Source organism: Phycodurus eques, chromosome 18 (genome assembly GCF_024500275.1).
Source record: "Phycodurus eques isolate BA_2022a chromosome 18, UOR_Pequ_1.1, whole genome shotgun sequence".
In the NCBI taxonomy this organism is placed as follows: Eukaryota; Metazoa; Chordata; class Actinopteri; order Syngnathiformes; family Syngnathidae; genus Phycodurus; species Phycodurus eques.
In genome coordinates, this window is record NC_084542.1 from 8,585,218 (window position 1) to 8,608,122 (window position 22,905).

The 22,905-nt window shown below is 42.9% G+C and overlaps 2 protein-coding genes across 21 annotated transcripts in view; one reads left to right on the forward strand and one right to left on the reverse strand.

Annotated features, from left to right (window-relative positions):
* afdna (afadin, adherens junction formation factor a) overlaps positions 1-14,452 on the forward strand; it is a 97,169-nt gene extending 82,717 nt beyond the window's left edge. For 5 of the 20 annotated variants that reach the window (XM_061704931.1, XM_061704934.1, XM_061704937.1 and 2 more), the window contains 6 exons: positions 1,516-1,695; positions 3,239-3,277; positions 3,830-3,964; positions 6,983-7,517; positions 12,488-12,572; positions 13,958-14,452. In XM_061704931.1, coding sequence (XP_061560915.1) covers positions 1,516-1,695; positions 3,239-3,277; positions 3,830-3,964; positions 6,983-7,517; positions 12,488-12,572; positions 13,958-14,114 — 1,131 coding nt within the window. In that variant the 3' untranslated portion in view covers positions 14,115-14,452. The remainder of the gene's footprint in view (positions 1-1,515; positions 1,696-3,238; positions 3,278-3,829; positions 3,965-6,982; positions 7,518-12,487; positions 12,573-13,957) is intronic. The other 15 variants (XM_061704935.1, XM_061704947.1, XM_061704944.1 and 12 more) reach the window with 8 other exon arrangements.
* Positions 14,453-16,564: 2,112 nt separating this feature from the next.
* tdrd15 (tudor domain containing 15) lies at positions 16,565-22,092 on the reverse strand. The gene is made up of 3 exons (XM_061705107.1): positions 17,027-22,092; positions 16,776-16,930; positions 16,565-16,578 (listed from the first exon to the last, which is right to left on the reverse strand). The coding sequence occupies exons 1-3, from the start codon at positions 22,090-22,092 to the stop codon at positions 16,565-16,567; spliced, it is 5,235 nt and encodes a 1,744-aa protein (XP_061561091.1).
* Between the last annotated feature and the right edge of the window lie 813 nt (positions 22,093-22,905).

The window sequence follows — 22,905 nt, forward strand, 5'->3', positions numbered from 1 at the left end:
AAGGTTCCTATGAGCACAGTGGCCTACATAAACCTTAAATAGAAGATTTTTGGGACGACCAGAACCCTTCCTAGAACTGGCCGTCCGGCCAAACTGGGCGATCGGGGGAGAAGAGCCTTGGTGAGACAGGTAAAGAAGAACCCAAATATCACTGTGGCTGACCTCCAGAGATGCAGTCGGGAGATGGGGAAAAAGTTCTAGAAAATCAACCATCACTGCAGCCCTCCACCACTCTTTATGGCAGAGTGGCCCGACGGAAGCCTCTCCTCAGTGCAAGACACATGAAAGCCCACATGGAGTGTGCTAAAAAACACCTGAATGACTCCAAGATGGGGAGAAATAAGATTCTCTGGTCTGATGAGACAAAGATAGAAATTGTTGGCCTTAATTCTAAGCGGTATGTGTAGGAAAACCAGGCACTGCTCATCACCTGTCCAATACAGTCCCAACAGTGAAGCATGGTGGTGTCAGCATCATGCTGTGGGGGTGTTTTTCAGCTGCAGGGACAGGACAACTGGTTGCAATCGAAGGAAAGATGAATGCGGCCAAGTACAGGGATATCTTGGACGAAAACCTTCTCCAGAGTGCTCAGGACTCAGACTGGGCCGAAGGTTCACCTTCCAACAAGACCCTAAGCACACAGCTAAAATAACGAAGGAGTGGCTTTTGCAAAAAACTCAATTGAGCATCTCTGGAGAGACTTGGAAATGGCTGTCCACCAACGTTCACTGTCCAATCTGACAGAACTGGAGAAGATCTGCAAGGAGGAATGGCAGAGGATCCCCAAATCCAGGTCTGAAAAACCTGTTGCAACATTCCCAAAAAGACTCATGCCTGTATTAGCTCAAAAGGGGGCTTCCACTAAATACTGAGCAAAGGGTCTGAATACTTATGGCTGTGTTATATTTCAGTTTTTCTTTTTTAATAAATCTGCAAAAATTTCAACAGTTCCGGTTTTTTTTCTGTCAAAATGGGGTGCTGTGTGTACATTAATTAGGAAAAAAAACAAAACTTAAAATGGTTTTAGAAAATGGCTGCAATATAACAAAGAGTGAAAAATTTAAGGTGGTCTGAATACTTTCCGTGCCCACTGTCTGTACGTGTAATAGTGTTCATCTGCATATTCACAGATATCTTTTTAAACTATCATCTGTTATTCTCTTAAAAATTCCCTTGTTGGCTGTTTTTATACTCAGGCCAAAAAAACAAGTATTGCTTTACCGCCGTCTGCTGGAATATTGCTGCCAAGGAACTATGGTTAACCAACTCGGTGGCAAGACCCCACCCGATCTTCGCTTTCTGCTCACATGTTTTCGTTCACATGTTTTCGTTCCCAGAGTCCGCTCTACTTTTGGTTGTAGTACTTTTAAATGTTCGGGAGGGTGGGGCTCAATTACTTATTTTTTATGTAGTTTTGCTATTCCCGGCACAGCTCAGTTCCTAACCGCCGCGAATAGTGGGGAAAAGTGTGTCACTGCTCAATAAAAATATATAATGAAATGATGCATTGCTCAGGCCAAGCCAGAGCGCACCGCTGAGGAGAGCGACCGGCTACGCAAGCTGATGCTGGAGTGGCAGTTCCAAAAGCGTCTACAGGAGTCAAAGCAGAGCGACGAGGACGAGGAGGAAGAGGACGATGAAGATGTAGACACCATGATGATCATGCAGAGGCTGGAGGCCGAAAAGAGAGCGAGGGTGAGCGCACAAAATACTTTTTGGTGGTAAAACAAAAACAAAAGTTGCTAACGGAGCTAAAAGCAAAGCCAATGAATGTGCATCTGCAACATGCTTCTGTCATCGCTTTGCCATGCTTAGCTGCTTCAATGCGATTGGCTGGAGGGCCGAGTGGGCGGGGCCGGACAGCACCTTGGCTGGTCGCAGTGATGCCACACACAGCAACTTAATACTTTGCACTGATACTAGTAGAAATATAGCAGCTGGTTGGACCTGGAGAGCAGGAAAGGGGTAGCTGACAGGAAATTAAGGCTCCTCTTCACTAGCCCCTTTCACACTGCCTTTGTCCAAGGTGCAACGGTACAACCGGCATTTATTTGCTTGAGACTTTCAAACAGAAAAAAAGCTTGGCTTAGATTTCATGTGTAAAAGGGGCTGGAGTTGTACATTCTCGCCCTGGGGTCCCACCATCCCTGCTACCATCTTTGTTACGATGTTGAAAGACAGCAAATTCATGGGTTGCCTTTAACTAATTCACTGTCATGGATATTTATATTTTTTAACTAGAATCCAACAGTTTACTGCTTCTGCCGTTATTTGGTCGACCCGCTCGTCTGTAAAATTCAGTTTTGTAAACTGCTTTAATGACTAACTCATCCCTTTAGATGGTAGCGTTGCATCGAGTTGGATTTGAAATCAGCACAGCTTTTGAGAAGGTAAAGATTAGCGGGGAATCTCGGCTTTTCACGTCCATTATGAGGGAGAAAATATGTGTCGTGGTAGTGTGTAGCGATAGTGAGAAAAAGTGACACAGTTCATGGAGTGAATGCTGCACGCCATGTAAAAAAAAAAAAAAAAAAAGAGACTGACGTTCAGTTCGAGAGTGTGGTGAGACTTAGTGTTGCTCACGGGGCATTTTTTTAGTTGTACATCTATAAATTAATGATTATTTTGCCATCAAAAGCCCTTTTGTCTTGCTTTTGCTGTTTTATAGTTTGATTAATGTTATTGTCAAAGTCACTGTTCTCCTTGATGTTTCTTTAAAAGCTCGATTTCTCTGCTGTTAGAAACCAGTGTTTTTGGTGAAACTAACACTATCACTACTGATTAATAAAGAGAGGAAAAAGGTCGAATCAAAGTCTTTTTCTGGTGAAAGAAGAGAGTCTACTTTTTTGGGGTGGGTTTTGTGCTTCTATTGTCACAGAACACATCACTGTGTGGGTCTTGAAAGATCAGTCAAAATGCTCCAAAATAGTTGGCAATAGAGGGAACGCTGGCAGAATTAGTTAAAAAACATACTATGTAATCCTGTACATTTCCCTCGGAACATGGAGGTGCGAAAAGCCAATTTAGACGTCCAGCGTGAAAGGGGCTCGTAATCCGATCCAATGTTTTGACTTCTTTGTATGTCCTCCCTGCCTTCTAATTCTTAGCTTCCTCTTCATGCCTTTTTTGCTAATACACGTCCATGTTTTCCTGCATTTCCCCCCCCCCCTCCCCCTTTCCTCTTCCTTTTCGTCCTCTCTCACACTGTACTCTTCTTCTTCCTCTTCTTGTTCTGCAGCAGCAGACTGCTGTCCCAGCTATCTCTGTTCTAGACTTGGTATGTTCTTCCTGTTAATGACCAATACCTAGCCAGCATCCCCGTTAACCCCACCTCACTTCCTGTTTCCTGCTCGGGGGCAGGCGCCCACCTGCTCCATGTTCGCCACCAACCCACCCATTGGGACAGCAGTGCATCATTGTGGTTGCAGTTGCAGGGGGTGGTTGCTTGTTGTTGTTGTCGTCGTTTTCGTTTTTGTCTCTTTGTCCACTCAAAATGTATTTGGCGGGTTGCCGTGATGACGCTTTTGAGTGCATAGGGAGGCAGCACCCTGCATAGCTGCGTCACGGGGTGTGTTCCATGCATGACGGGATGGGGAGGCGGACATCATCATGATGGTGTATCCATTCATACATACGTGTGTGCGCGTTTGTGGGTGGGGCGAGGGGGGATTTGGGTGTTCCCGGTGTGGTCTGGTCTGCATGCGCATGCAGCTGCCCCCCTCGGGAGTCATATCACGCACAACAAGTGCATCTTTATGCCATAGACACGTGAGTGAGCGACACTGACGTCCCTTCTCTCTTTTTGTGGTTTGGCCATCCTGACGCCCAGTTGCAGGACGAAGAGCGGCGGCGCAAACAGCAGCTGGAGGAGATACGCAAGCGTGAGACGGACGAACGGACCAAACAGGAGGAGGAACGGCGGTGGCGGGAGGAGGAGAGAGCCAAGCGGGAGGCAGCGGAGAAGGTCAAGCCTCACATTTATTTATTTATTTGTTTGTTTAGCCCCTTGTGCCCATTTCAAATTTACTACTCTTTAGAGACCTGCAAGAATGTACAAAAAGTGCTATAAAATCATCATACATCAATATTTTGTTTTTGTGCTTGAATCCCTTAATCCAAGAAGCCATGACATGAGGGGATTTTTTTATGTTTTTTTTCCGAAGAGAAAAAATATTGTATGATGATTAAACAGCTGTGTTTTGTGCATGTACATTTTTTCCATGAAGGTGTCCAGAGGGTATGGGGAAGAAGGGAGAAAATTATAGTACAAAAATGCCAGAGGGAGAGCATTTTGTAGGAGGGCATGAGGGTTGAATATGTTAATATACTGACATGTCATATTAAGTGTGAGAGGCCACACTTTCCATACAACAACCAACGGTCTGATAAGGTGTTCGTCTTGGTGCGTAAATCAAACACGCCCATTCATCATCATCGCCATCAGACCGCTGGTCGTTCAAAGACTCCTCTCAAATGTTTCTTTCAGATGGATGACCGTTATGCTATTTTATTACTCAGGCTATGTCCACACCCATACTAATACTTTTTATTATTTTTTTTAATGTGCAATTGTGCTTTCCTAGACTGTAGATTAACAATACCCACCTTTAAAAGATCCTCGACCCCCTCAAAAGTTGTTTGAAAAGCACTATTAGAATAAGTCTTCACTTCCATTACCACCCCACGTGTAAATACGGACTCCCTAATCACATAAACAGAATTTTAGTTCACAAATTTTTGTTAATTTTTTTTTGAAAACTTTTAAAATTTATGGCTTTTGTTCAGTCAATCAGACCAAAGAATTGTATGGTCTGAAAAAAAGTTTTTGGTGAATTAAAATCCAATTAATGTGATTAGTACAATCCTTTTGTCTGATTGACGAGGAAACAAAATGGCCAAAAGTTTTTGGTCCACTAAAACACAGTTTATGTGTTTAGCATCTTCCACAAACAGGAATTCCAGTTGACTTGATTAAACATTTGCGGGAAATTGAGAAAAGGAATAATCGTACGGTGTGATTCCCCCCCCCCCAAAAATTTTTTAAAATTTTTCCAACAAGTCAATATTTTCAAACATTTTGTTTTTGGGTGAACTAAAATAGTTTGTGATAAGGAAAGATGTTTCACCTTTAACCTCAAAGGGTTCTTCAGAAGACCTTCTAAAGGGCTTCTTTAGTTTGGATTAAAAATTAAACTTCGTCCACAACCAAGAACAAGTTTAGTTGACTCGATTACACCTTTGCAGGAAATCAAGAAAAAGAAAAATTGTACGGTCTGATTGACTGAAAACAAAATGCAATAGAAAAACAAAAGCTTGCAAAAAAGTATTTTTTGGTGTGCTAAAATGCAGTTTATGTGATTAAGGAAGCCCACATTTAAAATGGGGGTGCCACTGGAACTGAAGAGTTTTTTATTCTAATGACGCTTTTTGCAAACAGGAACTTCACCTCAGAACAATTTTGGAGGATTGGTCTGCCAGAATAATTGACTAAATTGTCTTCTGGGGTAATTTAATACGATAAAAGAAAACCATAGGCCAAAAGTCTTATTCAGTTTGGATTAAAGGTAAAACGGCTTCCTTAAACATAAACAAGTCCAGTTGCCTCGATTCAACTTTTGATGATTACCATGACCTGAATGAATGTTTTTGATTTTTCGTTCTGAAATTTGTTTCCATTTTTCTACAAAATTACCAGTGTACGTGTGGACATAGCCTGTTGTTGTTGTTTCAGTTGAATTACGAACTGCATGTCGCCAACCCCCGCCCCCATGTCATGGCGCTCACCTCCAGCATGTTGGTCGTCATGTCAGAATACATTCATTTACTTGTTTTGTGGGCTTAAGGTGTTATTATTATTATCATTATCACACCCCGTCTGCCTGCCTGTCCTCCCCGCATAAACACACACACGTCTTCATGCCCACCCCTCCTAGTCATCCATGTTCACAAAAATCCTTCTCAGGTTCCTCATCTGCTGATGTTAGCAGTTTAGATATTTTAGCGCCAGTTCGTACAGATTATTTAGCGTGATCGGAACCTGTGAAGATAAACATGAGGTCAGCTGGACACATGCACCACCAGGAGTTAGACTGTCTGTCTGCCACCCGAAGGTTCGCCACCCAACGCCAGGAACAGCGTGTGGACTGAAATTAAAAAGCTACACGCGCACACACACACACACACACAGTGGGGGCAGTAGTGGACGTAGGCAGGTTTGAGGATGCCTTGTTTATGTCAACAGCAGAGAGGGAGCACAAACTGGAGTGCCTCTAGATGTTAGCAATGAGAGTGAGTTGTACTTAGAAGGTGGTGTCCCCAGATAACAAAAGGAGAGTACCCTTATAAAGGGGTGTGCACAGTTGATAGTGATGAGTTAGGGGCACTTAGAAGTGGTGTCCCCAGATGATGACAGTGAGGTCCTCTTAGAAGGGTGTCCCCAGATGATGAAAGTTAGGCACCCCGAGAAGGGTGTGTACCAAGATGATAAGAGGTTAGAGTGAGGGGCCCTTAGAAGGGGGCGTCCCCACATGATGGAGATGGAGTGGATGATGAGTGCCAACGAGAATAAAGCAGGTGTCCCCAGATGACAAAAATGAGTTTCCCTTAGTAGAGACCTGCATGTAGATGATGGAGGTGAGGGTAAGGTGCCTTTAGAAGGGGGTTTCACAGATGATAAAGGTTAGAGTGAGGCCCACTTAGAAAGGGGTGTCCTCCAAATTTGACCAAAGTGAGGTCCCCTTAGAAGCTGGTGTGCCCCTATGATTTGGTGAGATTGAGGAGGGGGTTTCCCCAGATCCAAGAGGTAAATGTTAAGTTTAAAGGGGTGTCCTCAGATGATAGCAGTTAGTGACGCACAGGCCCCACATGATGGAGGTGAGTGCTAACGTGAGCAAAAGGGGTGTCCCGACACAAAGGGGGGTGTCTCCAGATGGAGGTGATCGTTAACAAGCCGGGGTCACTAATGGCTTGTCGTCCCCCTCAGAGGAGACAGGAGGAGGAGTACTACGCCCGTCTGGAGGCGGAGCGGCGCCGGCAGCACGAGGAAGCTGAGCGCAAGCTGCTGTCGCCGGACGAGCCGGCCGGTCTGTATCGGCCCCCGCTGCCCAGGGACTACCAGCCCCCCTCTGCCCCCCCGCACAACCCTACTAACACCCCCCCGCCACCCCCGCAGAGAAACGCCTCCTACCTCAAAACACAGGTGGCCTCGCCCGACACGCTCTACACCGCCAAGTTTGTCGCCTACGCTGGCGATGAGGACGACGACGATGAGGAGGGCGGCGGCGGCCAATCAGGTCAGCTCAAGCTGTCGGCCACCCGCAAGTCGTACAGCGACCTCCCAGCCCCGCCCCACCGTGGACGGCCCCAGCCGCCGCCCACTGCACGCAAACCCCGGCCGCTCTCGGACGGCTATTTCCTGTCTAGCTCCTTCCAGCCGCCCAGCGCCAACAACTCCAACAGTACAGGGCCGCCCCCTCTCCCCGCCAAGCCCGGCGTGGGCCCCCCAGGAGGTGGGAAAGGTAGAAGCAGAGAAATAGTGAGGGGGAGGCTCACCACAGCGCCCTCCGCAGGCCCCAGACCTCCCTCTCGATCGCTCGTCCTTCTAGTCGTGTAGAACTTCTTCTTCTAGCTCATCCTGCTCTTTTTGTCCTCTTTGTACATCCTTCATCAAGCCCGATACAGACACAAAACGGTTTTACTGCTTGTCAGTGAACCCTTGCAATTTGCAGGGTTTAGGGACCACGAACTAGCGCAAATAGCACAAATTTGCAAATAATGGGCTACCCCTGAAAATCTTTATACTATATCAGTGATTCTTAAAGTGGGATGGGCAATCTCTCGTGTTACGCGGGCTCCCTCTAATGGTACGCAAAAGGATCACTGCCTCAGCACAGTTTGGACTTTTTAATACATTTATTTGCTTTTAATCTTTAAAAATGGTTTGTTTTTATATATTTATTTAGGTACCATTTTTTAAATTTAAATTGTATGTACATTTCAATTGAATCTTTTTAATTGCTAGTGTTTTTTTTTAAGTGGTACTTGATGTAACAACTTTGAGAACCACTGGCCTATATTAATACTTTAAACCCTAAATATATCCCAAACTATGATCCAAAAGCACGCTTGAACAATTTTTGGCTCCGTGATACCTCTCAAAGGTTTTGGGTCACCCAGACAAGTTCAACGTCATTGAAGAAAAGAAGAAATAATGATAAGTTAAACTATATACTATGTGTGTGTGTGCGCCACTTTTTTAGAGGAAACATAACATACAAGGGTCCTGTTGATGCATTCATTAAAAATAAGAAAAATAATTAAAATGTAATCAAATGTAATGATTTATATTACTTAGAGAAACCAATTGAAATAGTTACACTGCTATAACATTTTCAACAGGGTAACATAATTGAAACCAAATACATTTCCAAAGTCATCTTCCCAATACTGACCGCCTTGCTGTCCAACCGTGACCAAAGTCTTCCATCACGCTGTCAATTCAGTGTTACTACACCAAAAGAGCCATGCTATGAATAACCAAAATCCCTGTGTAATTGACACACACCCTAAAAAGTTTATAATTGCCTATAGATGCCACAGGATGGTGACAAAGCACTACTTTTGTCTAAATTAAGCTCCTCAACTCACTTCAACAGTGGACCTCTGCTATTCGCTCGGGATAGGGACTGAGCCTAACTATGAAAATTTGCGAATAATTGCTCTTTATAGAAAAAGTAAATTTGCACAAAAACACATGGCTATGCAGGGGATCAGGTAAAAAAAAAACAAAAAAAACATGCAAATAAGCAGAGAATCGGGTAAAAAAAAAAAAAGAATTGTGGGGGTTTCTGTGAATGACGGGGGATAGGTTCCCCTCAGAAATCTGGGAATGCTGACCCATAGTGCCCAGCACGGTTACCACAAGATGGCTTATCGCTTTGGCCTGAGCACAAAACGGTGAATAGGGTCATTTTTGGGCAAATAATTGTGAATAGGTTCCACCAAAATTAATCTGCAAATATGCAGGGACACTGTTTATATAGAAGACGTTTAGTGACAAAGTCTAGATGAGCTTTTTGTGTGTACCGGGCTTCTGCTGAACTGTCCCTCCCTCTACAGCAGCCAATCAGATGGTTTCTTTTAGTGTGGGTTGTTTTCCCTTCTTCATCTTTTTGGGGTTTTTCTTCATCCTCCTGAGACCCCTCAACCCCCCGCCACGATCAGCCAACAGAAAGAAAAAGCAATCGATAATCATGCCACCACTTTTCACTGTAGCTTGACATCCATAGGAACCAATCAATCAATCAAGTGACCAATCATAGTACTGTTGGTGTTGTCGCTCCGCCGCCTGCCGCTTTGGGGCACGCCCTTTCCTGCCCAGTGTCTGCCGCAAATTGAACAAGACGCACCGTTCGCTCATTGGCAGCCGTGAGGCTTCTCTTTGTCTGCTTTGCTGCCACCCGCTGGTTATTAGTTGCTATAGCAGGAAGAATTCAGGGCTGCCGTTCGGATGCCACCTCAGCAAGATTTGAGATACTTGTCCAAACACATTTACTTACTCAGATTTAATGTTTAGCTCCTTCCAGTGACTCTCCTGTTTAATCAAAACCTTAAAAACAGCAACAAAAACATTTGAGAAATGGACGCAAAGCAATGCAATAACAAAGTGGGAAAGTCTAACTATTGTGATTAAAAAGTCTAAATATTGTGAAGAAATAAATGGTTATTAGTTGAGACAGAATTCCCCCCCAGAAAATACTCGTAATTTAATGAGGATAAATGTTATGGTGAAGGGGGACTTTTACGACTTTCTCATATTGAGGAACGTCAACAAAAACGTTTTCCTCGAACCTTCGTGTGACTTTTGTCACAATGTTCCAGTTTGACTGTTTTTCCATTATAATTTCTTTCTTATAAAATTACTACAGTGGTGCCTTGAGATACGAGTGACCGTACTCGCGTTTTTTAAGATGAGTCTTTGTCAATTTTGTGCTTTGATTGTGAGCAACAATTTGAGATACGAGTGCTGTATGGTGGCAGTGAACTCAACTCGACTCATAAGCAGCAGTTTGGCAGATGATGAACAGTTTTTTATTGCCACCCCCAGTTTAAGTTAACATAAAACAAAAATAATGACACCTGTATTTAAAACCACCACATAACTTTTAGTCCGCTAACTTTATGGTAACACTTAATGGGAAACACCATAGACAGGCCAGCTAATAGCATCTATGTATGTGGCAGTGTTCGAATGAGTTAAGCAACGGATGTTTGAACACAAATGGCGCAACACATTAGACAGATAATATAAAACTACTCAGAGATATTCTTCATCCTCTGCGAAGAACTACTAATATTAGATCTCTAGCGTTCGTTTCTTATGAAATCTAAAACCTAATGACTATTACTGCAGCCTACTGAGTCACTTACAGTAGTGGTGAAACTCTTCATTTGTGTCTTCATGACTTCACGGACGCCAGAAGGAGCCGCAAAAAAATCATTATGATGCACAAACTGTTTATTTCTTTACATTCTATTTAATTGTTATTACAGTTTTTATTAGGAGTGCTATTTTCCTTATTGAAAAACACAAACACATTGTTTTTTGGGAAGGCTGGATGGATTAAAGGTGTTTCCATTTATTGCAATGGGAAAAGATGATTTGGGACCACTGTTGGCAGTTTTCACGCTTTGTTTGGTTCAAATGAACCAAAAATAAGATGTTTTTGTGACATCTCGGGTAGTTAAAAACAACCATATATTTTCAAATAAATAAACATCCCACCCATCGGACAGTAATGGGTTAAAGTTTGGATATTTGGTCGGTAGGATTTTCTGTTTGCGTTCTCGTTGCAGACAAAGCGAAGCCTCGCTGCATCCGAGCTGCTTTTTGAAAGCAGAAAAGGACAACTTTGCTTGTAGTTGCACACAAGGTGCTCCTTTCCCCACTAACTCCACCACCTGCCCGCCCGCATGTTGGCATCACGCTGGCAACCGGTCCGCTTACTGCGTGCTCGGCAGGCTTGACATCTTTTGCTTTTTTGCCCCATGTGCACGTGGCTTCTTGCGGGCTGCTGCTAGTTGCTTTCTTTTTTCTTATTTCTTACTTCTTCCTCCTTACACGATCTTGTGTGTATGTGTATTTCAAAATCACAATAATAGTTAAGAGTGTAAAAGTTTCATTTATGGAAACCTCGGAGCTGTGACATGATTAGCGTCGTCTCATTGGTGAAGTTTGATGCTCATCACATAATCATTACCAGTAAAGCAACATGTGGCTCCAAGTCCAAGGTATTTCTCTTCCATGTCAGTGTAAATGACTGTTATGGTTGTCATCGCCCGCTTTGTTTTTTATAATTCAAATGCTTGGTGCACCGGCTTAAAACTCGGACTGTAAAAAAAACAAACAATACAAAATTCCCCCTAAAATTGGTTAAATTAAAAGTATTCATTCATTTTATTTATTTTTTATGTATCTTATGTCATTTAAATAATTTATTCTAAATACAATGAGATTTGAGTAAATAAGCAATGTTACTTTATTAAATAATTTACAAGTTTTACCTGGACTTTTAATGCATTTTATTAAATGTTATTGATTTATTGTAAATAATAAAAATAGTACTATTTCTTTTTGTATATTTGACTAAATGGTTAATGTAAATAGTAAAATAAATTAATAGCCCTTTATAAAGCTTTAACATTTATATTTTATTAAATTAATTTATTGTAATCTTTAAATAATAATAATAATATATATGTGTATATTAATTGTTTTCATTTCACTAAATAATTACTTCATGTAGTTATTGAAAATGAAAAACATTTATTTGTAAGTGATCAAATAAAGAATTTGTAAAAGTAACAATCCTGAGGAAAAAAATTTAAAAAATGAGAATTTATTAAAATATTGAATACATAAAAGTACTATTTTATTTATTGAATAGTTGATGATTATACATTACAAAATGAGAATTAAACTATACATATTCACATATTTTAACTAATGAATGACTTTTGTGTCAATGTCATTTGTTCCTTAAAATAAATAGTTTGCCATGCACCCCAGTTTATTGTGACCGCAGTTGTCTACTGCATTACGTGCATCTGCGATGCAATTTTTCCTTTTTCGCAGAAGAAATAATTTTGCTCTGTCCTCGAATAATTTAAATGATGAGGTGTTTCTGAAGGTGACCTGGATGTTGGTTCTTTACTCTTTAAGCCTTCCTGGATGTTTGCTGCTCTCAAACTTTGTTTCCCTTCTCTAGAACTTTGTTGAGTTCCTTCCTTTGTGCCCGGGCTGCTCTGTCTTCTCAATAATACAAAACGTTTGACGTCCACATGGCGCCAGAGGGAAGCTGCCGGCTCTTTTAAAACCCCTGACAAGAAGAAGAACCTGAAAGCCACATTCCGGCAGCTTCTGTCTGGGCCGGCGTGACGTCTCGCTCACGCGTGGGAAACAGTTCTGACCTGGGTGTGTCGCCAACAGGATTTAACTCGTACACTGGAAACTCGGCAGGAGTTGTAGGATCTGGAGAGTTCTACAAGGAACCGAGGGACAAATGGACCAAGAGGTGAGTTTCTTCCTCCGCCGCTGTCATTCAAACACTCAATTCAATTCTTGCTGCCTAAATCAATCAAGAGTTATTGAAGGCAAGATTGTTATATATATATATATATATATATATATATATATATGTTAATACTGGGGAACAATTTGAAACAAACATTCTGTAGAGTTGGATTTTTTTAATGCAGATTAAAACAAAAATTGGCATGCTGATTCCAAAATTGCAGTCAGTTTTTTTCTAGCACAGTCAACTCTTTTCTCCGCATTTTAACCCGCCAGATAAGCAAAATTCCACTGATTAGCTGTAGTAAGACTTCCCATCTGATTACGATTGGACTCATCTACAGCTACGTGGCAACTTGCTCGTGCAGTCACAATTGAGACAGTACGGTGAGGTGTGTGAGGCTCCCAATAGGTCAGTACTATCAATATCTGCAAACAGAAAACTAGCATAGTAGGAATTAAGAGGATTGGTAAAACATAATAGTGTTAAATAAACAATGCAGTCATGCCTGTTTTTCATATTTCATTGTATGTCAATGTTAAGTAAGGTATTATTCACATTTTTTAAGAAAACAGGGATCTATAGTTAAAAAAAAACTGACGTTATAGAGAAAAAATGAGATCAGTTTTGGATTCCGCACCCAAAAATTGTGTTCCCCAGTGTAATCAGCAGCAGAACATGGGTTGGTTGTCCCCAAAACACTAGAGTGGAAAAAGGGCGATTTTTAATTCCCCCCTCCCTTTTCTTCTTTAACGCTAATATAGTTTTCTCAAACTATAAAACAAGAGTGAGAGAGGGATTCCAATGGCAAAATAATAATTTATTTAAATATACAGTTAAGAAGTGACGCCGACTCACCACATGACTTCAGTTGAACGTCAGCGGCTTTTTCACATTGCGGTTGCCATTCACTCCATCATCTTTTCTCATGATCGCAACACACTTTTTACTACCTACTGCGACATACTCTGCTTATACCATACAGTACATGTACATACTATGTTGGTGTGTGAGGTGCCTAAACTTGTCCAACTTCCACTGCGTTGGCATCGCTCCCTCTTAATCGACACAAGTCTAGAGTCACTGCCTAATCTTAATCTACTCAAAAACGGTGCTAATCTCAAATCCAAAGCAATGCAACGCCGCCATCTACAGGGATCTATGAGTCGCTACAGTTGTTTACAAACCTGAATTTCAGAAGAGCTGGGCCAGACCCTCTTCAATCCATATGTTTATCGGTGGCAGTAAACGGTTTGAATCCACTTGAACACAAATGTCTTCTACTGTGAATGAGTTAATGGAATGAATTGTGATTCCTGTTCTCTGGTTGACTTGAGACGTTTTGAAGGCCGTTAATATTGTTGTGGTGTCATTGTGATGGGCAGTCAGGAGCAGGAGAACATCCCAAGTGGCGCTCCCCCTGAAAGTTTGACGTTCAAGGAGCGCCAGCGTCTGTTCTCTCAGGGCAAGGAGGTGTCCAACAAGGTGAAGGCGTCACGCAAACTCATGGAGCTGGAAAACGAGCTCAACACCAAACAGTGAAACAACACGTCACCTTGCACCTTTGCTCTTCTTCATTTTTTTTTTTTTTGAGTCATTGGAGCTGTGGACGCTTGCAGTGACTTTTTACCACTTGCCTCCCCACCACCACACTTGTAAGAAGCACTGTACAAACGTAATTCTATCAGCATATTCTATTTTTTTTGGTTGTAAAATGGTGCTGGAGGGAGAGGCCAGAAGGATTATAGAGGTTTATGCTCATTTAAAATTTTTGTTGTTGTTTTTTTTAAATAGCTTACAGAGATTTTAAGTGGTTAGCTTTTACGCTGTTCAGACAACAGATGTTTTATTTGACTCATTGCTTTTTTTTTTTTTTTTTTTTTAAATAAACCTGACACTGTTACTTCATTCCGTATCGCAGGCACAGACAGCACAATTTTTGTTTTGTTGTCCTATGTCCAATTTGTTTTTTGGGGGGGGATATTTTAGGAAAAGCGTTGATTTCCAAGTGCACAACTTTACTGTAAATAATTGTCACTCGGACTACTGTACAAGCCCAAAAACAACGTCACTAATATGACAAACAGTCTGAGATGTTTCCGACCTGAGCTAACATTTTTTATTTTTTGCTGTTGTGAGACATTAATGGACAAATGAGACAGTCATTTAAAAAAAAAAAATTGTTTGCTCTTCTGCGCAACATGTGCGCGCACACGGACAAAGGAAAATCTTTTTCAGTGGTTTCACAGTCGATGTTCTCACTTCACTTGCTCCTCCTGGTTTGGATTTACAGATGAACTAAAAGGTTTTCATGTTTAGCTTTTTTTTTTTTTGTAAATCATTATTAATAAATAAAATTTTTCCAATAAGACCAGCCTGCCAAGTGTTGTCCTTTATTAAGCCAGGCTGACAGGACCAGACAGTTCACTTTTTAATGTCTACAAATTTTGCCTTGAGAATGATAATTGCTCACTTTTTATATATTTGTAAAGGCACAATTATATTGCATCTCATTAGATAGTGGAACTAAGCTTACCCATGTGTCATCCTTTTGTTAACATGTTCTTTCCTAAGGAAGCACACAAAGAGGAAGACCAACTTCTAAACTCGAAGTGGCGCTCCGTGCTTGAAAGAGGAAAACTCCCTGCTGGCCAAAACACTTATCAGAAGCACTGACCTAAATTCCAATATTTGTTCCATTTAATTATTCCCAACAAACATTAATATAGTACATTTAACAACCAACATCTCTGGTGAGTATGATGTATATTATTTAAATGTTTTATGTTATTAGATTTTAGTAATGTCTCTGATGGGGGTCTGTGTGTGTGGTTTTTTTTTTTTTCATAATTACCAGTTTGGTGACATAAGTGTCCAATTTTCCCATGGTGTTAATCTCGGGGTGAGATGTCTGAAGTGAGGATTTAATGGGACGTTTACTTCTTGATAATTATGGTGAGTGTGAGGTTACTAGTAGGGCTGTAAACGATACACCAAGGTCACGATGGTTTGATACATGATTGGGGGGGGGGGATAATTGAGCTTATGATAGCAAAAACTGGAAAAAATTATACATGCTTTTTAAAAAAAAAATAAAAATAAATAAGTGTGTGCTGTAAAACCAAAGAAACTTTCCTCGAACAAAACAGCTACTGTTTAAAATAACTAAATGACACTGCTGAGTTTAGGAAACAAACTTGCTGTTTGTGCCACAAACTGTAAAAACGTAATCATTGAGGTAACACTGTAACAGACTTCCTATCTGTGCTGGAAACCAGAAATTAAAAGAGAGTTAAAAACAACAACAAAACATTCTTACTGTCTCAAAGGAGTTACAAAAGCTCAGCGCTCCCTGTGCAGCCAGGTTAACAATAGTGTGCACAAAGTACACACTACACCATTGGTATTACGGTAGTGTCGGCAAAAGACACATTATGTAATGTGCACAATAGTGGCGAGTGTGAATAAAGTACCATTGGCACACAGTCGTCGTACTCACGGTATTGGATACAACATTGGTGACTAAAGATGTACTTTCACTTTGCTGCTAACATAAGAACTCTGACTGTTTGGTCTAAAGATGCAGAGTAGGCGCTGCAGGATTGTTGATGCCACCTGGTGGTTTAATGTTTTGATGGAGTATATTTATAAAAGAAATGTTAAGTTTTTTTTTTTTTTTTTTACTGCTGGAATACCAAAATTTGCACTGTGGGGATCAATAAAGGATGTCTTGTGTTTTCAGTGCAATCGGTTACAATGAATCAATACAGGTGGTGATTTTATGTGTTTACTTCACACGCTTGAGCACATCTATGACACCACATGAATGCCAAACAAAATGCAACTTTTAACATTTTAAATGAAATGGAAACTGGTACCTTGACTAAATGAATCCAATGAAGATTTTACAAGAATGATTGAAAGGTTACTTATGAAAGATTTGTATAGATGAAGCTTTCCTATATAACCCTGCACTCCAACTCCTGGTGTTGTCACATCAGAACACCTGACCCAGAAGAGAAAATGAAATTGTCAGTCAAAAAATGTTCACATTTAGTTGGTTAGTTTAGTAGTTACCTTTTGACATTAGGTTTTGGAGTGTAACGATGACAAAGAAAACAACTCTATAAATACTTTTGTGCACTGAAAACCACTGGTAGGTGCTGATTAAATTTTTTTTTAAAACTACAAACAGGTCAGAACATTTAAAATTTTTAAGTATTTTCTTACATTGTTTTGTTCCCAGCTTCGCGGCTTTGTCAGAACTTTCTGTTGAGTCCTCATTGGCCACTTTAGGTTCTAGGCGGGGTTCTACCTCCATGTCGGCAATAAGTCGTCGCAGACTCTGCTCCTGAAACCTGAACATGTCCCACAAAGTCAGCCTCTCTTATCTGGGGAAGGAAGAGCTTGAGACGGTGGCGGTTTACCTGAGTCCAAGTATGGCGTCTGTATACCTGGCGTGTCCAGCGTCCACCAGCTTGTTGGCAACATGAACGCCGTCCACCAGAACGTCCGCAGTCCAGCGTGTGTTGGACAGAACTTCTCGAAAGACCACCTTAAGGTTGCAGTTCAAAAGCTCCTGCACGTAGATGGTGGCTTCTTCGCTCCAGTTACCGTCCTCTCCGGCAGGCCTAACCCCCCTCAGGACACAGGGGTATGCTGTTTTGGGAAGTTTGAGCAAATCTTCAGGAATTTTCCCCAAGTCAATGCGGTCTTGACTGGAAAAATGTTGACAGAGGCCATAGTCCACAAGGTTCAGGACCACAGTGGATGAGTCCATATGTAGGATTTCAGCACGGCACCACTTGTTGAGGTCTGATCTGAACAAGCAGCTGGCACCGGGCATGAGGGAATATTTGGGAAGAAGTGCTAACTCGTACCCTGAAAGGTCCTCCAACAGGATAGCCACTTGGTTCACGACCGGCAGAGAGTCCTTCAGAACCACGCAGAACTCTGACGGAGTCTTCACTGATGCAGCAACACCAAAGTACTCTTTGTCAAGAGAGATGGGAGCAAAGGCAAGATGCTGATGGGGACTTGTGTCTGGGAGAGGTTCCTGATTTTGGGTTTCATAAGGCGGCAGTTGGTTTTGCTGCAGTAACTGAGTGAGGAAAGCAAATGGTGCATTTGCACAGTCCCTCTTTTTGATGACAGATTGTGATGTTTTCTTTAAAATCCCCTTCCATTTTGGCCTGATTTTGACGGGTCTCTTACTTTTGTTTCTGAAGGTTTCAAACGACGCCTTGGTAAGTTTTGTGTCCTTAACATTGGTCTCAGTTGTTCCTTGTTCATTCTCTGTGACATTTAGGGCAGTCTGATCCCAAATCTTCGCTTTTTCATCCGTTTCCGAAGAACGTGCAGGAACCTCCATTCCCTCCGGGGGTTTCAACATTCGTTCACCAAGCGTTTCTTCTGAGTCAAGTATCTCAATTTCTACTTTCCAGATGGTTTCATGTTTACAGACAAAGTGAACTGTGAGCGATTTCCCCATCACAGCGTTGGTGAAAGCAGAGTCATCGTCATAAAGGCTCGAGTCCACCAGGCAACAATGGATGCTGAATGCTGGCTGAGAAAGAAACTCTTGGGACAACATGTAGAGCTTCTCCTTCTCAACGACTGCAGAGTTGCCATAGTCCAGGAAGTTCACCTTATAACGGGACCCGTCCTCGTAGGCCCTGATGACCGCGCGATAGAGAGTGGCGTTGTCATCGTACCGTACCAGGACGAGGTCGTTGAATCGCACGTAGAAGGCGGACCTCAAGGAATGCTCGGCTGTCGAGTTGATTTCTTCAACCATTTCCAAGATGGCAACTTCATCATCCAAGAGCTGCAGGTAAAAGCTCCCAACTGAGTCGATGTGGGAAGCAAAACACATCAAACTGCAACCTTCTTTCTCCTTCCTGGCTGGCAAACATGAGAGTGGAGGGTTCCCACAAGCTTGAGGCCCTTTCTTCTTTTCAATCTGTAGGTTTACTCTGGAGACATGAGGTTCTTCAAAAGGTTTCAAAGGATACGTTTTAGAATTTGTTGTTCTCGCATTTTTGGGGAGTCTGGGTTGCCTGAACTGGTTCATAGCCGTCACATCAACAAAGTACTTCACGTGTTCCTTCTTTGAGAGTGGTCTCGCCCTGACATGACTGCATCGGTGTTCATTGGCTTTGGAAGAGTAAGACTTCCCCTTGGCTAAATTCTTACTGCTGGAAGAAGTTGATCTTTTGTCGTTTTTAGTCACGTAGGTAAACTTCACAGTGGACTTTGGTTTCGGCATAACTCTGCCAATGAGCTCCTTGGCCTTCTCGTTGATGTTTAGATCGCCGTCAAAGAGCTGAACGTCAAAGGAACCATCTTGACGCGTGCCAAGGATGATTGCTTTCATCTGCTTGTTGAGGACGGCTTTATCCAGCCATTCCTTCATTTCGATGTAGAGATCCTTCCTTGACACAGAAGCCAGGTTGAACTTTAAAGCTTGTATGGGTGTTGATAACAAATGATAAGAGTCTCTCGGAATGGACACAACATGTGTTTTCTCAGAAATACCAGTGTTTCCGTAATCCACAAAGAACACACTGAAATGCATCAGGGACGGCGTGGTCTGAAACAGGGCCCTGTACCAATTTCCATCCAAGTATTTTGCCAGGCACGGTTTCACTGGAGCATCTTCCGCATTGGCTCTCTTAATTTTCTTCATTTCCTCTGAAATCTTCACTTCAAGGTTTTGGATGGCTTCAGTGTTGCGACAGAGTTGACAGTATATGTCCCACTCACCGCTGACATGGGTAACATAGACTTCTTCTTCGTGGTTAGGCATTAAGTCAAAGGATGAGTAGACAAACTCCTGGGGAAAGTCCAGTATCACCAGACTTTGCTCCATGAGCTGGTTCGTGAAGCTCTGCTGCGTTTGGGTGTTGTACAGCTCCACAATGTTCAACAGCTCGTTTTTGTCATTCAACTGTGAAACAACTTTACACATCAGGTTGCCGCAGCTGTCTGCGATAAACCTTCTCAGGTGGTTACACATCTCTTGAGAGTTTTCAACCAGTTCAATCTGGTTAAGAAGGCAGCATCGGAAAGCTTGGCCTTCTAGTTTGACGTATTCCGGCATTATTCTCTGCAATTGCTTGTCCTTAACTTGGACACTAACACCATAGTCCACCAACAGGACCTTGATGTGTTTTTTCTGTCTCTCTTGGATCGAGGCCCTATACCATTTCCCATCCTGAGGTGACCTTGCAACACAACACAACTCTTCATGTTTGAGGGTGACTTTATGCAGGGTATAATACTGCTGAATTTTACACATCATATCCTCTAAATCCGGAACTTTATCCTGCAGCTGGCACCAAAAATCTGACAGGGAGTAGATGCAAGAGCACTGGACTGTGAACTCACAATTAGGTTGGATATCCAAGGTTTTGAAGCTTGTAGGAACGGACGACTGTTTTTCAGATTTGTCCCAGGCTTCATTTCCATTGACATGTGATTCCTGGATTCCTGTATCTGTCTTTTTATCTTTCGGATTTAGCTCCACAGGCTTCACTGGAATGTTGTTCCAGTAGTCGGCTTGTTTGGCAGAAACCATGAGCTCGCTGATGCTCCAACCGTGGTCACATCCCACCTCGTAGAGATCAATGATGCACTTATGTTGCGTGATCTGGACGATGTGGATAAGCAGCTCCTTGTTGGACAGCATTGCTCTGAAGAAGTCAGAGTTCGAGCAGGTCCACACGTCGTCCAGAGGCATCACATTAACCAGAGTACAACAGAGCCCAAATGCGGAAATGCTGGCAAATGTCTCAGGAATCTTCTTGATCAAAGCACAAGGAACTTTCTGGATATTGCCAAAGTCAATAAAGAGAACTTCAGAGCCATGCTCGAGTTTCTTTGTGACCACTCCCCTGTAAAAGTGCATGTCTTCCTCATACATGGCACAGCACAACGCTCCAGGCTCGGGGTTCAACAAAATATCATCTTCAAGCTTCACGTTAGCGAAGTGATCTGACATTTTGTTCATCATCTCCTGGAACTCATAGTTTCGTTTTTGGGTTCGGATCCAAAAGTTGTTTGGGTTGCGAGCATGTTCAAGGTAGCCCTCAAAAACAGAGTTCGACTGCAGCTCCTCCTCTTTCAGTGTTTTAACCAGTTCTCGGCCTATGATGGTCTCGAAGAACAGGGGGCCACCCTGGAGGGCCACGTCTTCTGCAGTAGAACATAACTCATCTTTTATTTGAGGAGGCGGCTGTCTTGAAACTTCTTCTGTTGTATATTTATCCAGAGCAGCGACTACCGTGATCAAGTAGAGGTGCCGCTCTTCATCAAAACTATCGATCTGCACATCTAAGAACCCCCCGAGCAAGCCTGCCTTGAGGAAACTCAACTGCTGACTCATGAGCTGCTCATCCTGAGCCTTCAGAGAAGAGAGCGAGCATGGGAATGCCATGATGGGTGTCGAGTACAAATCGGGCGGCAAACTGTGGACGTCTTCGAGTTTGACCGATTCAGGGAATCCAAAATCCACAAACAAGACTCGGACTTGTGAATTAACCGGGATGAACTGCACAAAGCCTCTGTACCATTTCCCGCTTTTGCCTTTCACCGAGCAGAGAAGACCCACGTTATCTTGAGTGTTGTGTTGGTGAGATTTCCTTCCGCATTCACCGGCACCCAACTTCTTGGACATGACCAAAAGATCAGACTCCTTACTCGCCATTTGACAGTAAAAGAGGCCAGAGTGGACAGCGGCTGTCACCCGGACTTTAGCACGGGTGCCACAGCTCATTCTGGGCCCGCAAAAAGGCAAGATTTGCTCATAGACCTTCAGTCCACTTGACTTGTATCGATACTCACGTCCGCTCTGCTTGTCGACAAGCAAGTCAGGAACGGGATCAATGTTTTGTTTGAGAGGTGCCTCTGTGACCAACTCCACCAACAGGAGAAAAGTGTCCTTGTCCATATGGTTTGCAAAGCCGTGCCTGACCAGCTCGTTGTTGATGTCAGGAGCATCCAGCAGGAGGACTCTGTGAGGCAGAAGGGCCTGGATGTAGCCCTTGATGTTCATTCCGATCAGGCTCGAGAGGAAATCTACCACGCTGGAGGAATTACAAGAGCCGCCAAGCACTAGCACGTTAGCGAGGAAGCCACAAACAATCTTTGGAGGCAGGATGAACAAATCATTGGAGCACAAAGATATATGAGCCACATCCACACTCAAGACGCTGCCATGGTCGATGAGAAACACATCCGACACGCCATCTTTGTGCCTCTGGACCCTTCCTCTGTACCAGTAAGCTGCACTCGCGTCTTCGACAAGGCAAAATTCACCGATGTCCACCTCAGCTTTGGTCTTTGGTGTGTTCTGGATTTCCTGCTGCAAGATGATGTAGTCCAGCTCGTATATGGTCAGGTACTGTCCCTGGAAGTGGATCAGGGTTGCTTCAGGGTTCCAGTCTAAGTGGGATAGCTTAAGGTCCACTGTCCAGAGGGCACACGGGCCAGATGGACCTGAATCCTCCGACCTGGACATAAACAATATATATATATATATATTTTTTTTTTTTCACGTTTATCCTTTCATAGAGTCCTGCTCACCATTATTGGCACCCCTTAATTTTTTTACATCTGTATAATATCTAATAAGTAATAAATGGGCGGTACATTGGAAGACTGGTTAGCACATCTGCCTCACAGTTCTGAGGACCTGGGTTCAAATCCCTGCCCCGCCTGTGTGGAGTTTGCATGTTCTCCCCGTGCCTGCGTGGGGTTTCTCCAGGCACTCCGGTTTCCTCACACATCCCAATAACATGCAGGGTAGGTTAATTGAAGAATCTAAATTGCCCTTAGGTATGAATGTGTGCGCGAATGGTTGTTTGTTTATATGTGCCCTGCGATTGGTTGGCAACCAGTTTGGGGTGTACCCCGCCTCTCGCCCGAAGATAGCTGGGATAGTCTCCAGCACGTCCGCGACCCTTGTGAGGATAAAGCGGTACAGAAAAATGGATGTAATAAATGGAAATGTACCAAACATATTGTCCGCATTATTTAATTGGAAGTCCAAAGTAATTTCCATCCATCCATTTTCCATACCACTTTATCCTCATTAGGGTGGCAGGGGTGCTGGAGCGAGCCGACTTTGCGAGAGACGGGGTACACCCTGAACTGTTCGCCAGCCAATCGGAGGGCACATACAGACAAACAACCATTCGCACTCACATTCACACCTACAGGAATTTAGAGTTTTCAATTAACCTACCATGCATGTTTTTGGGATGTGGGAGGAAACCAGTGTACCCGGGGAAAACCCAGGCAGGCACGGGGAGAACATGCAAACTGCAAGGCC

Coding starts and splice junctions, on each gene's coding strand:
- tdrd15 (XM_061705107.1), bottom strand. CDS start 22,092: ATGTCCAGGTCGGAGGATTCAGGTCCATCTGGCCCGTGTGCCCTCTGG. Junction 16,931..17,026: donor GTGGACGCTGGACACGCCAG/GTATACAGACGC, acceptor GGACATGTTCAG/GTTTCAGGAGCAGAGTCTGC.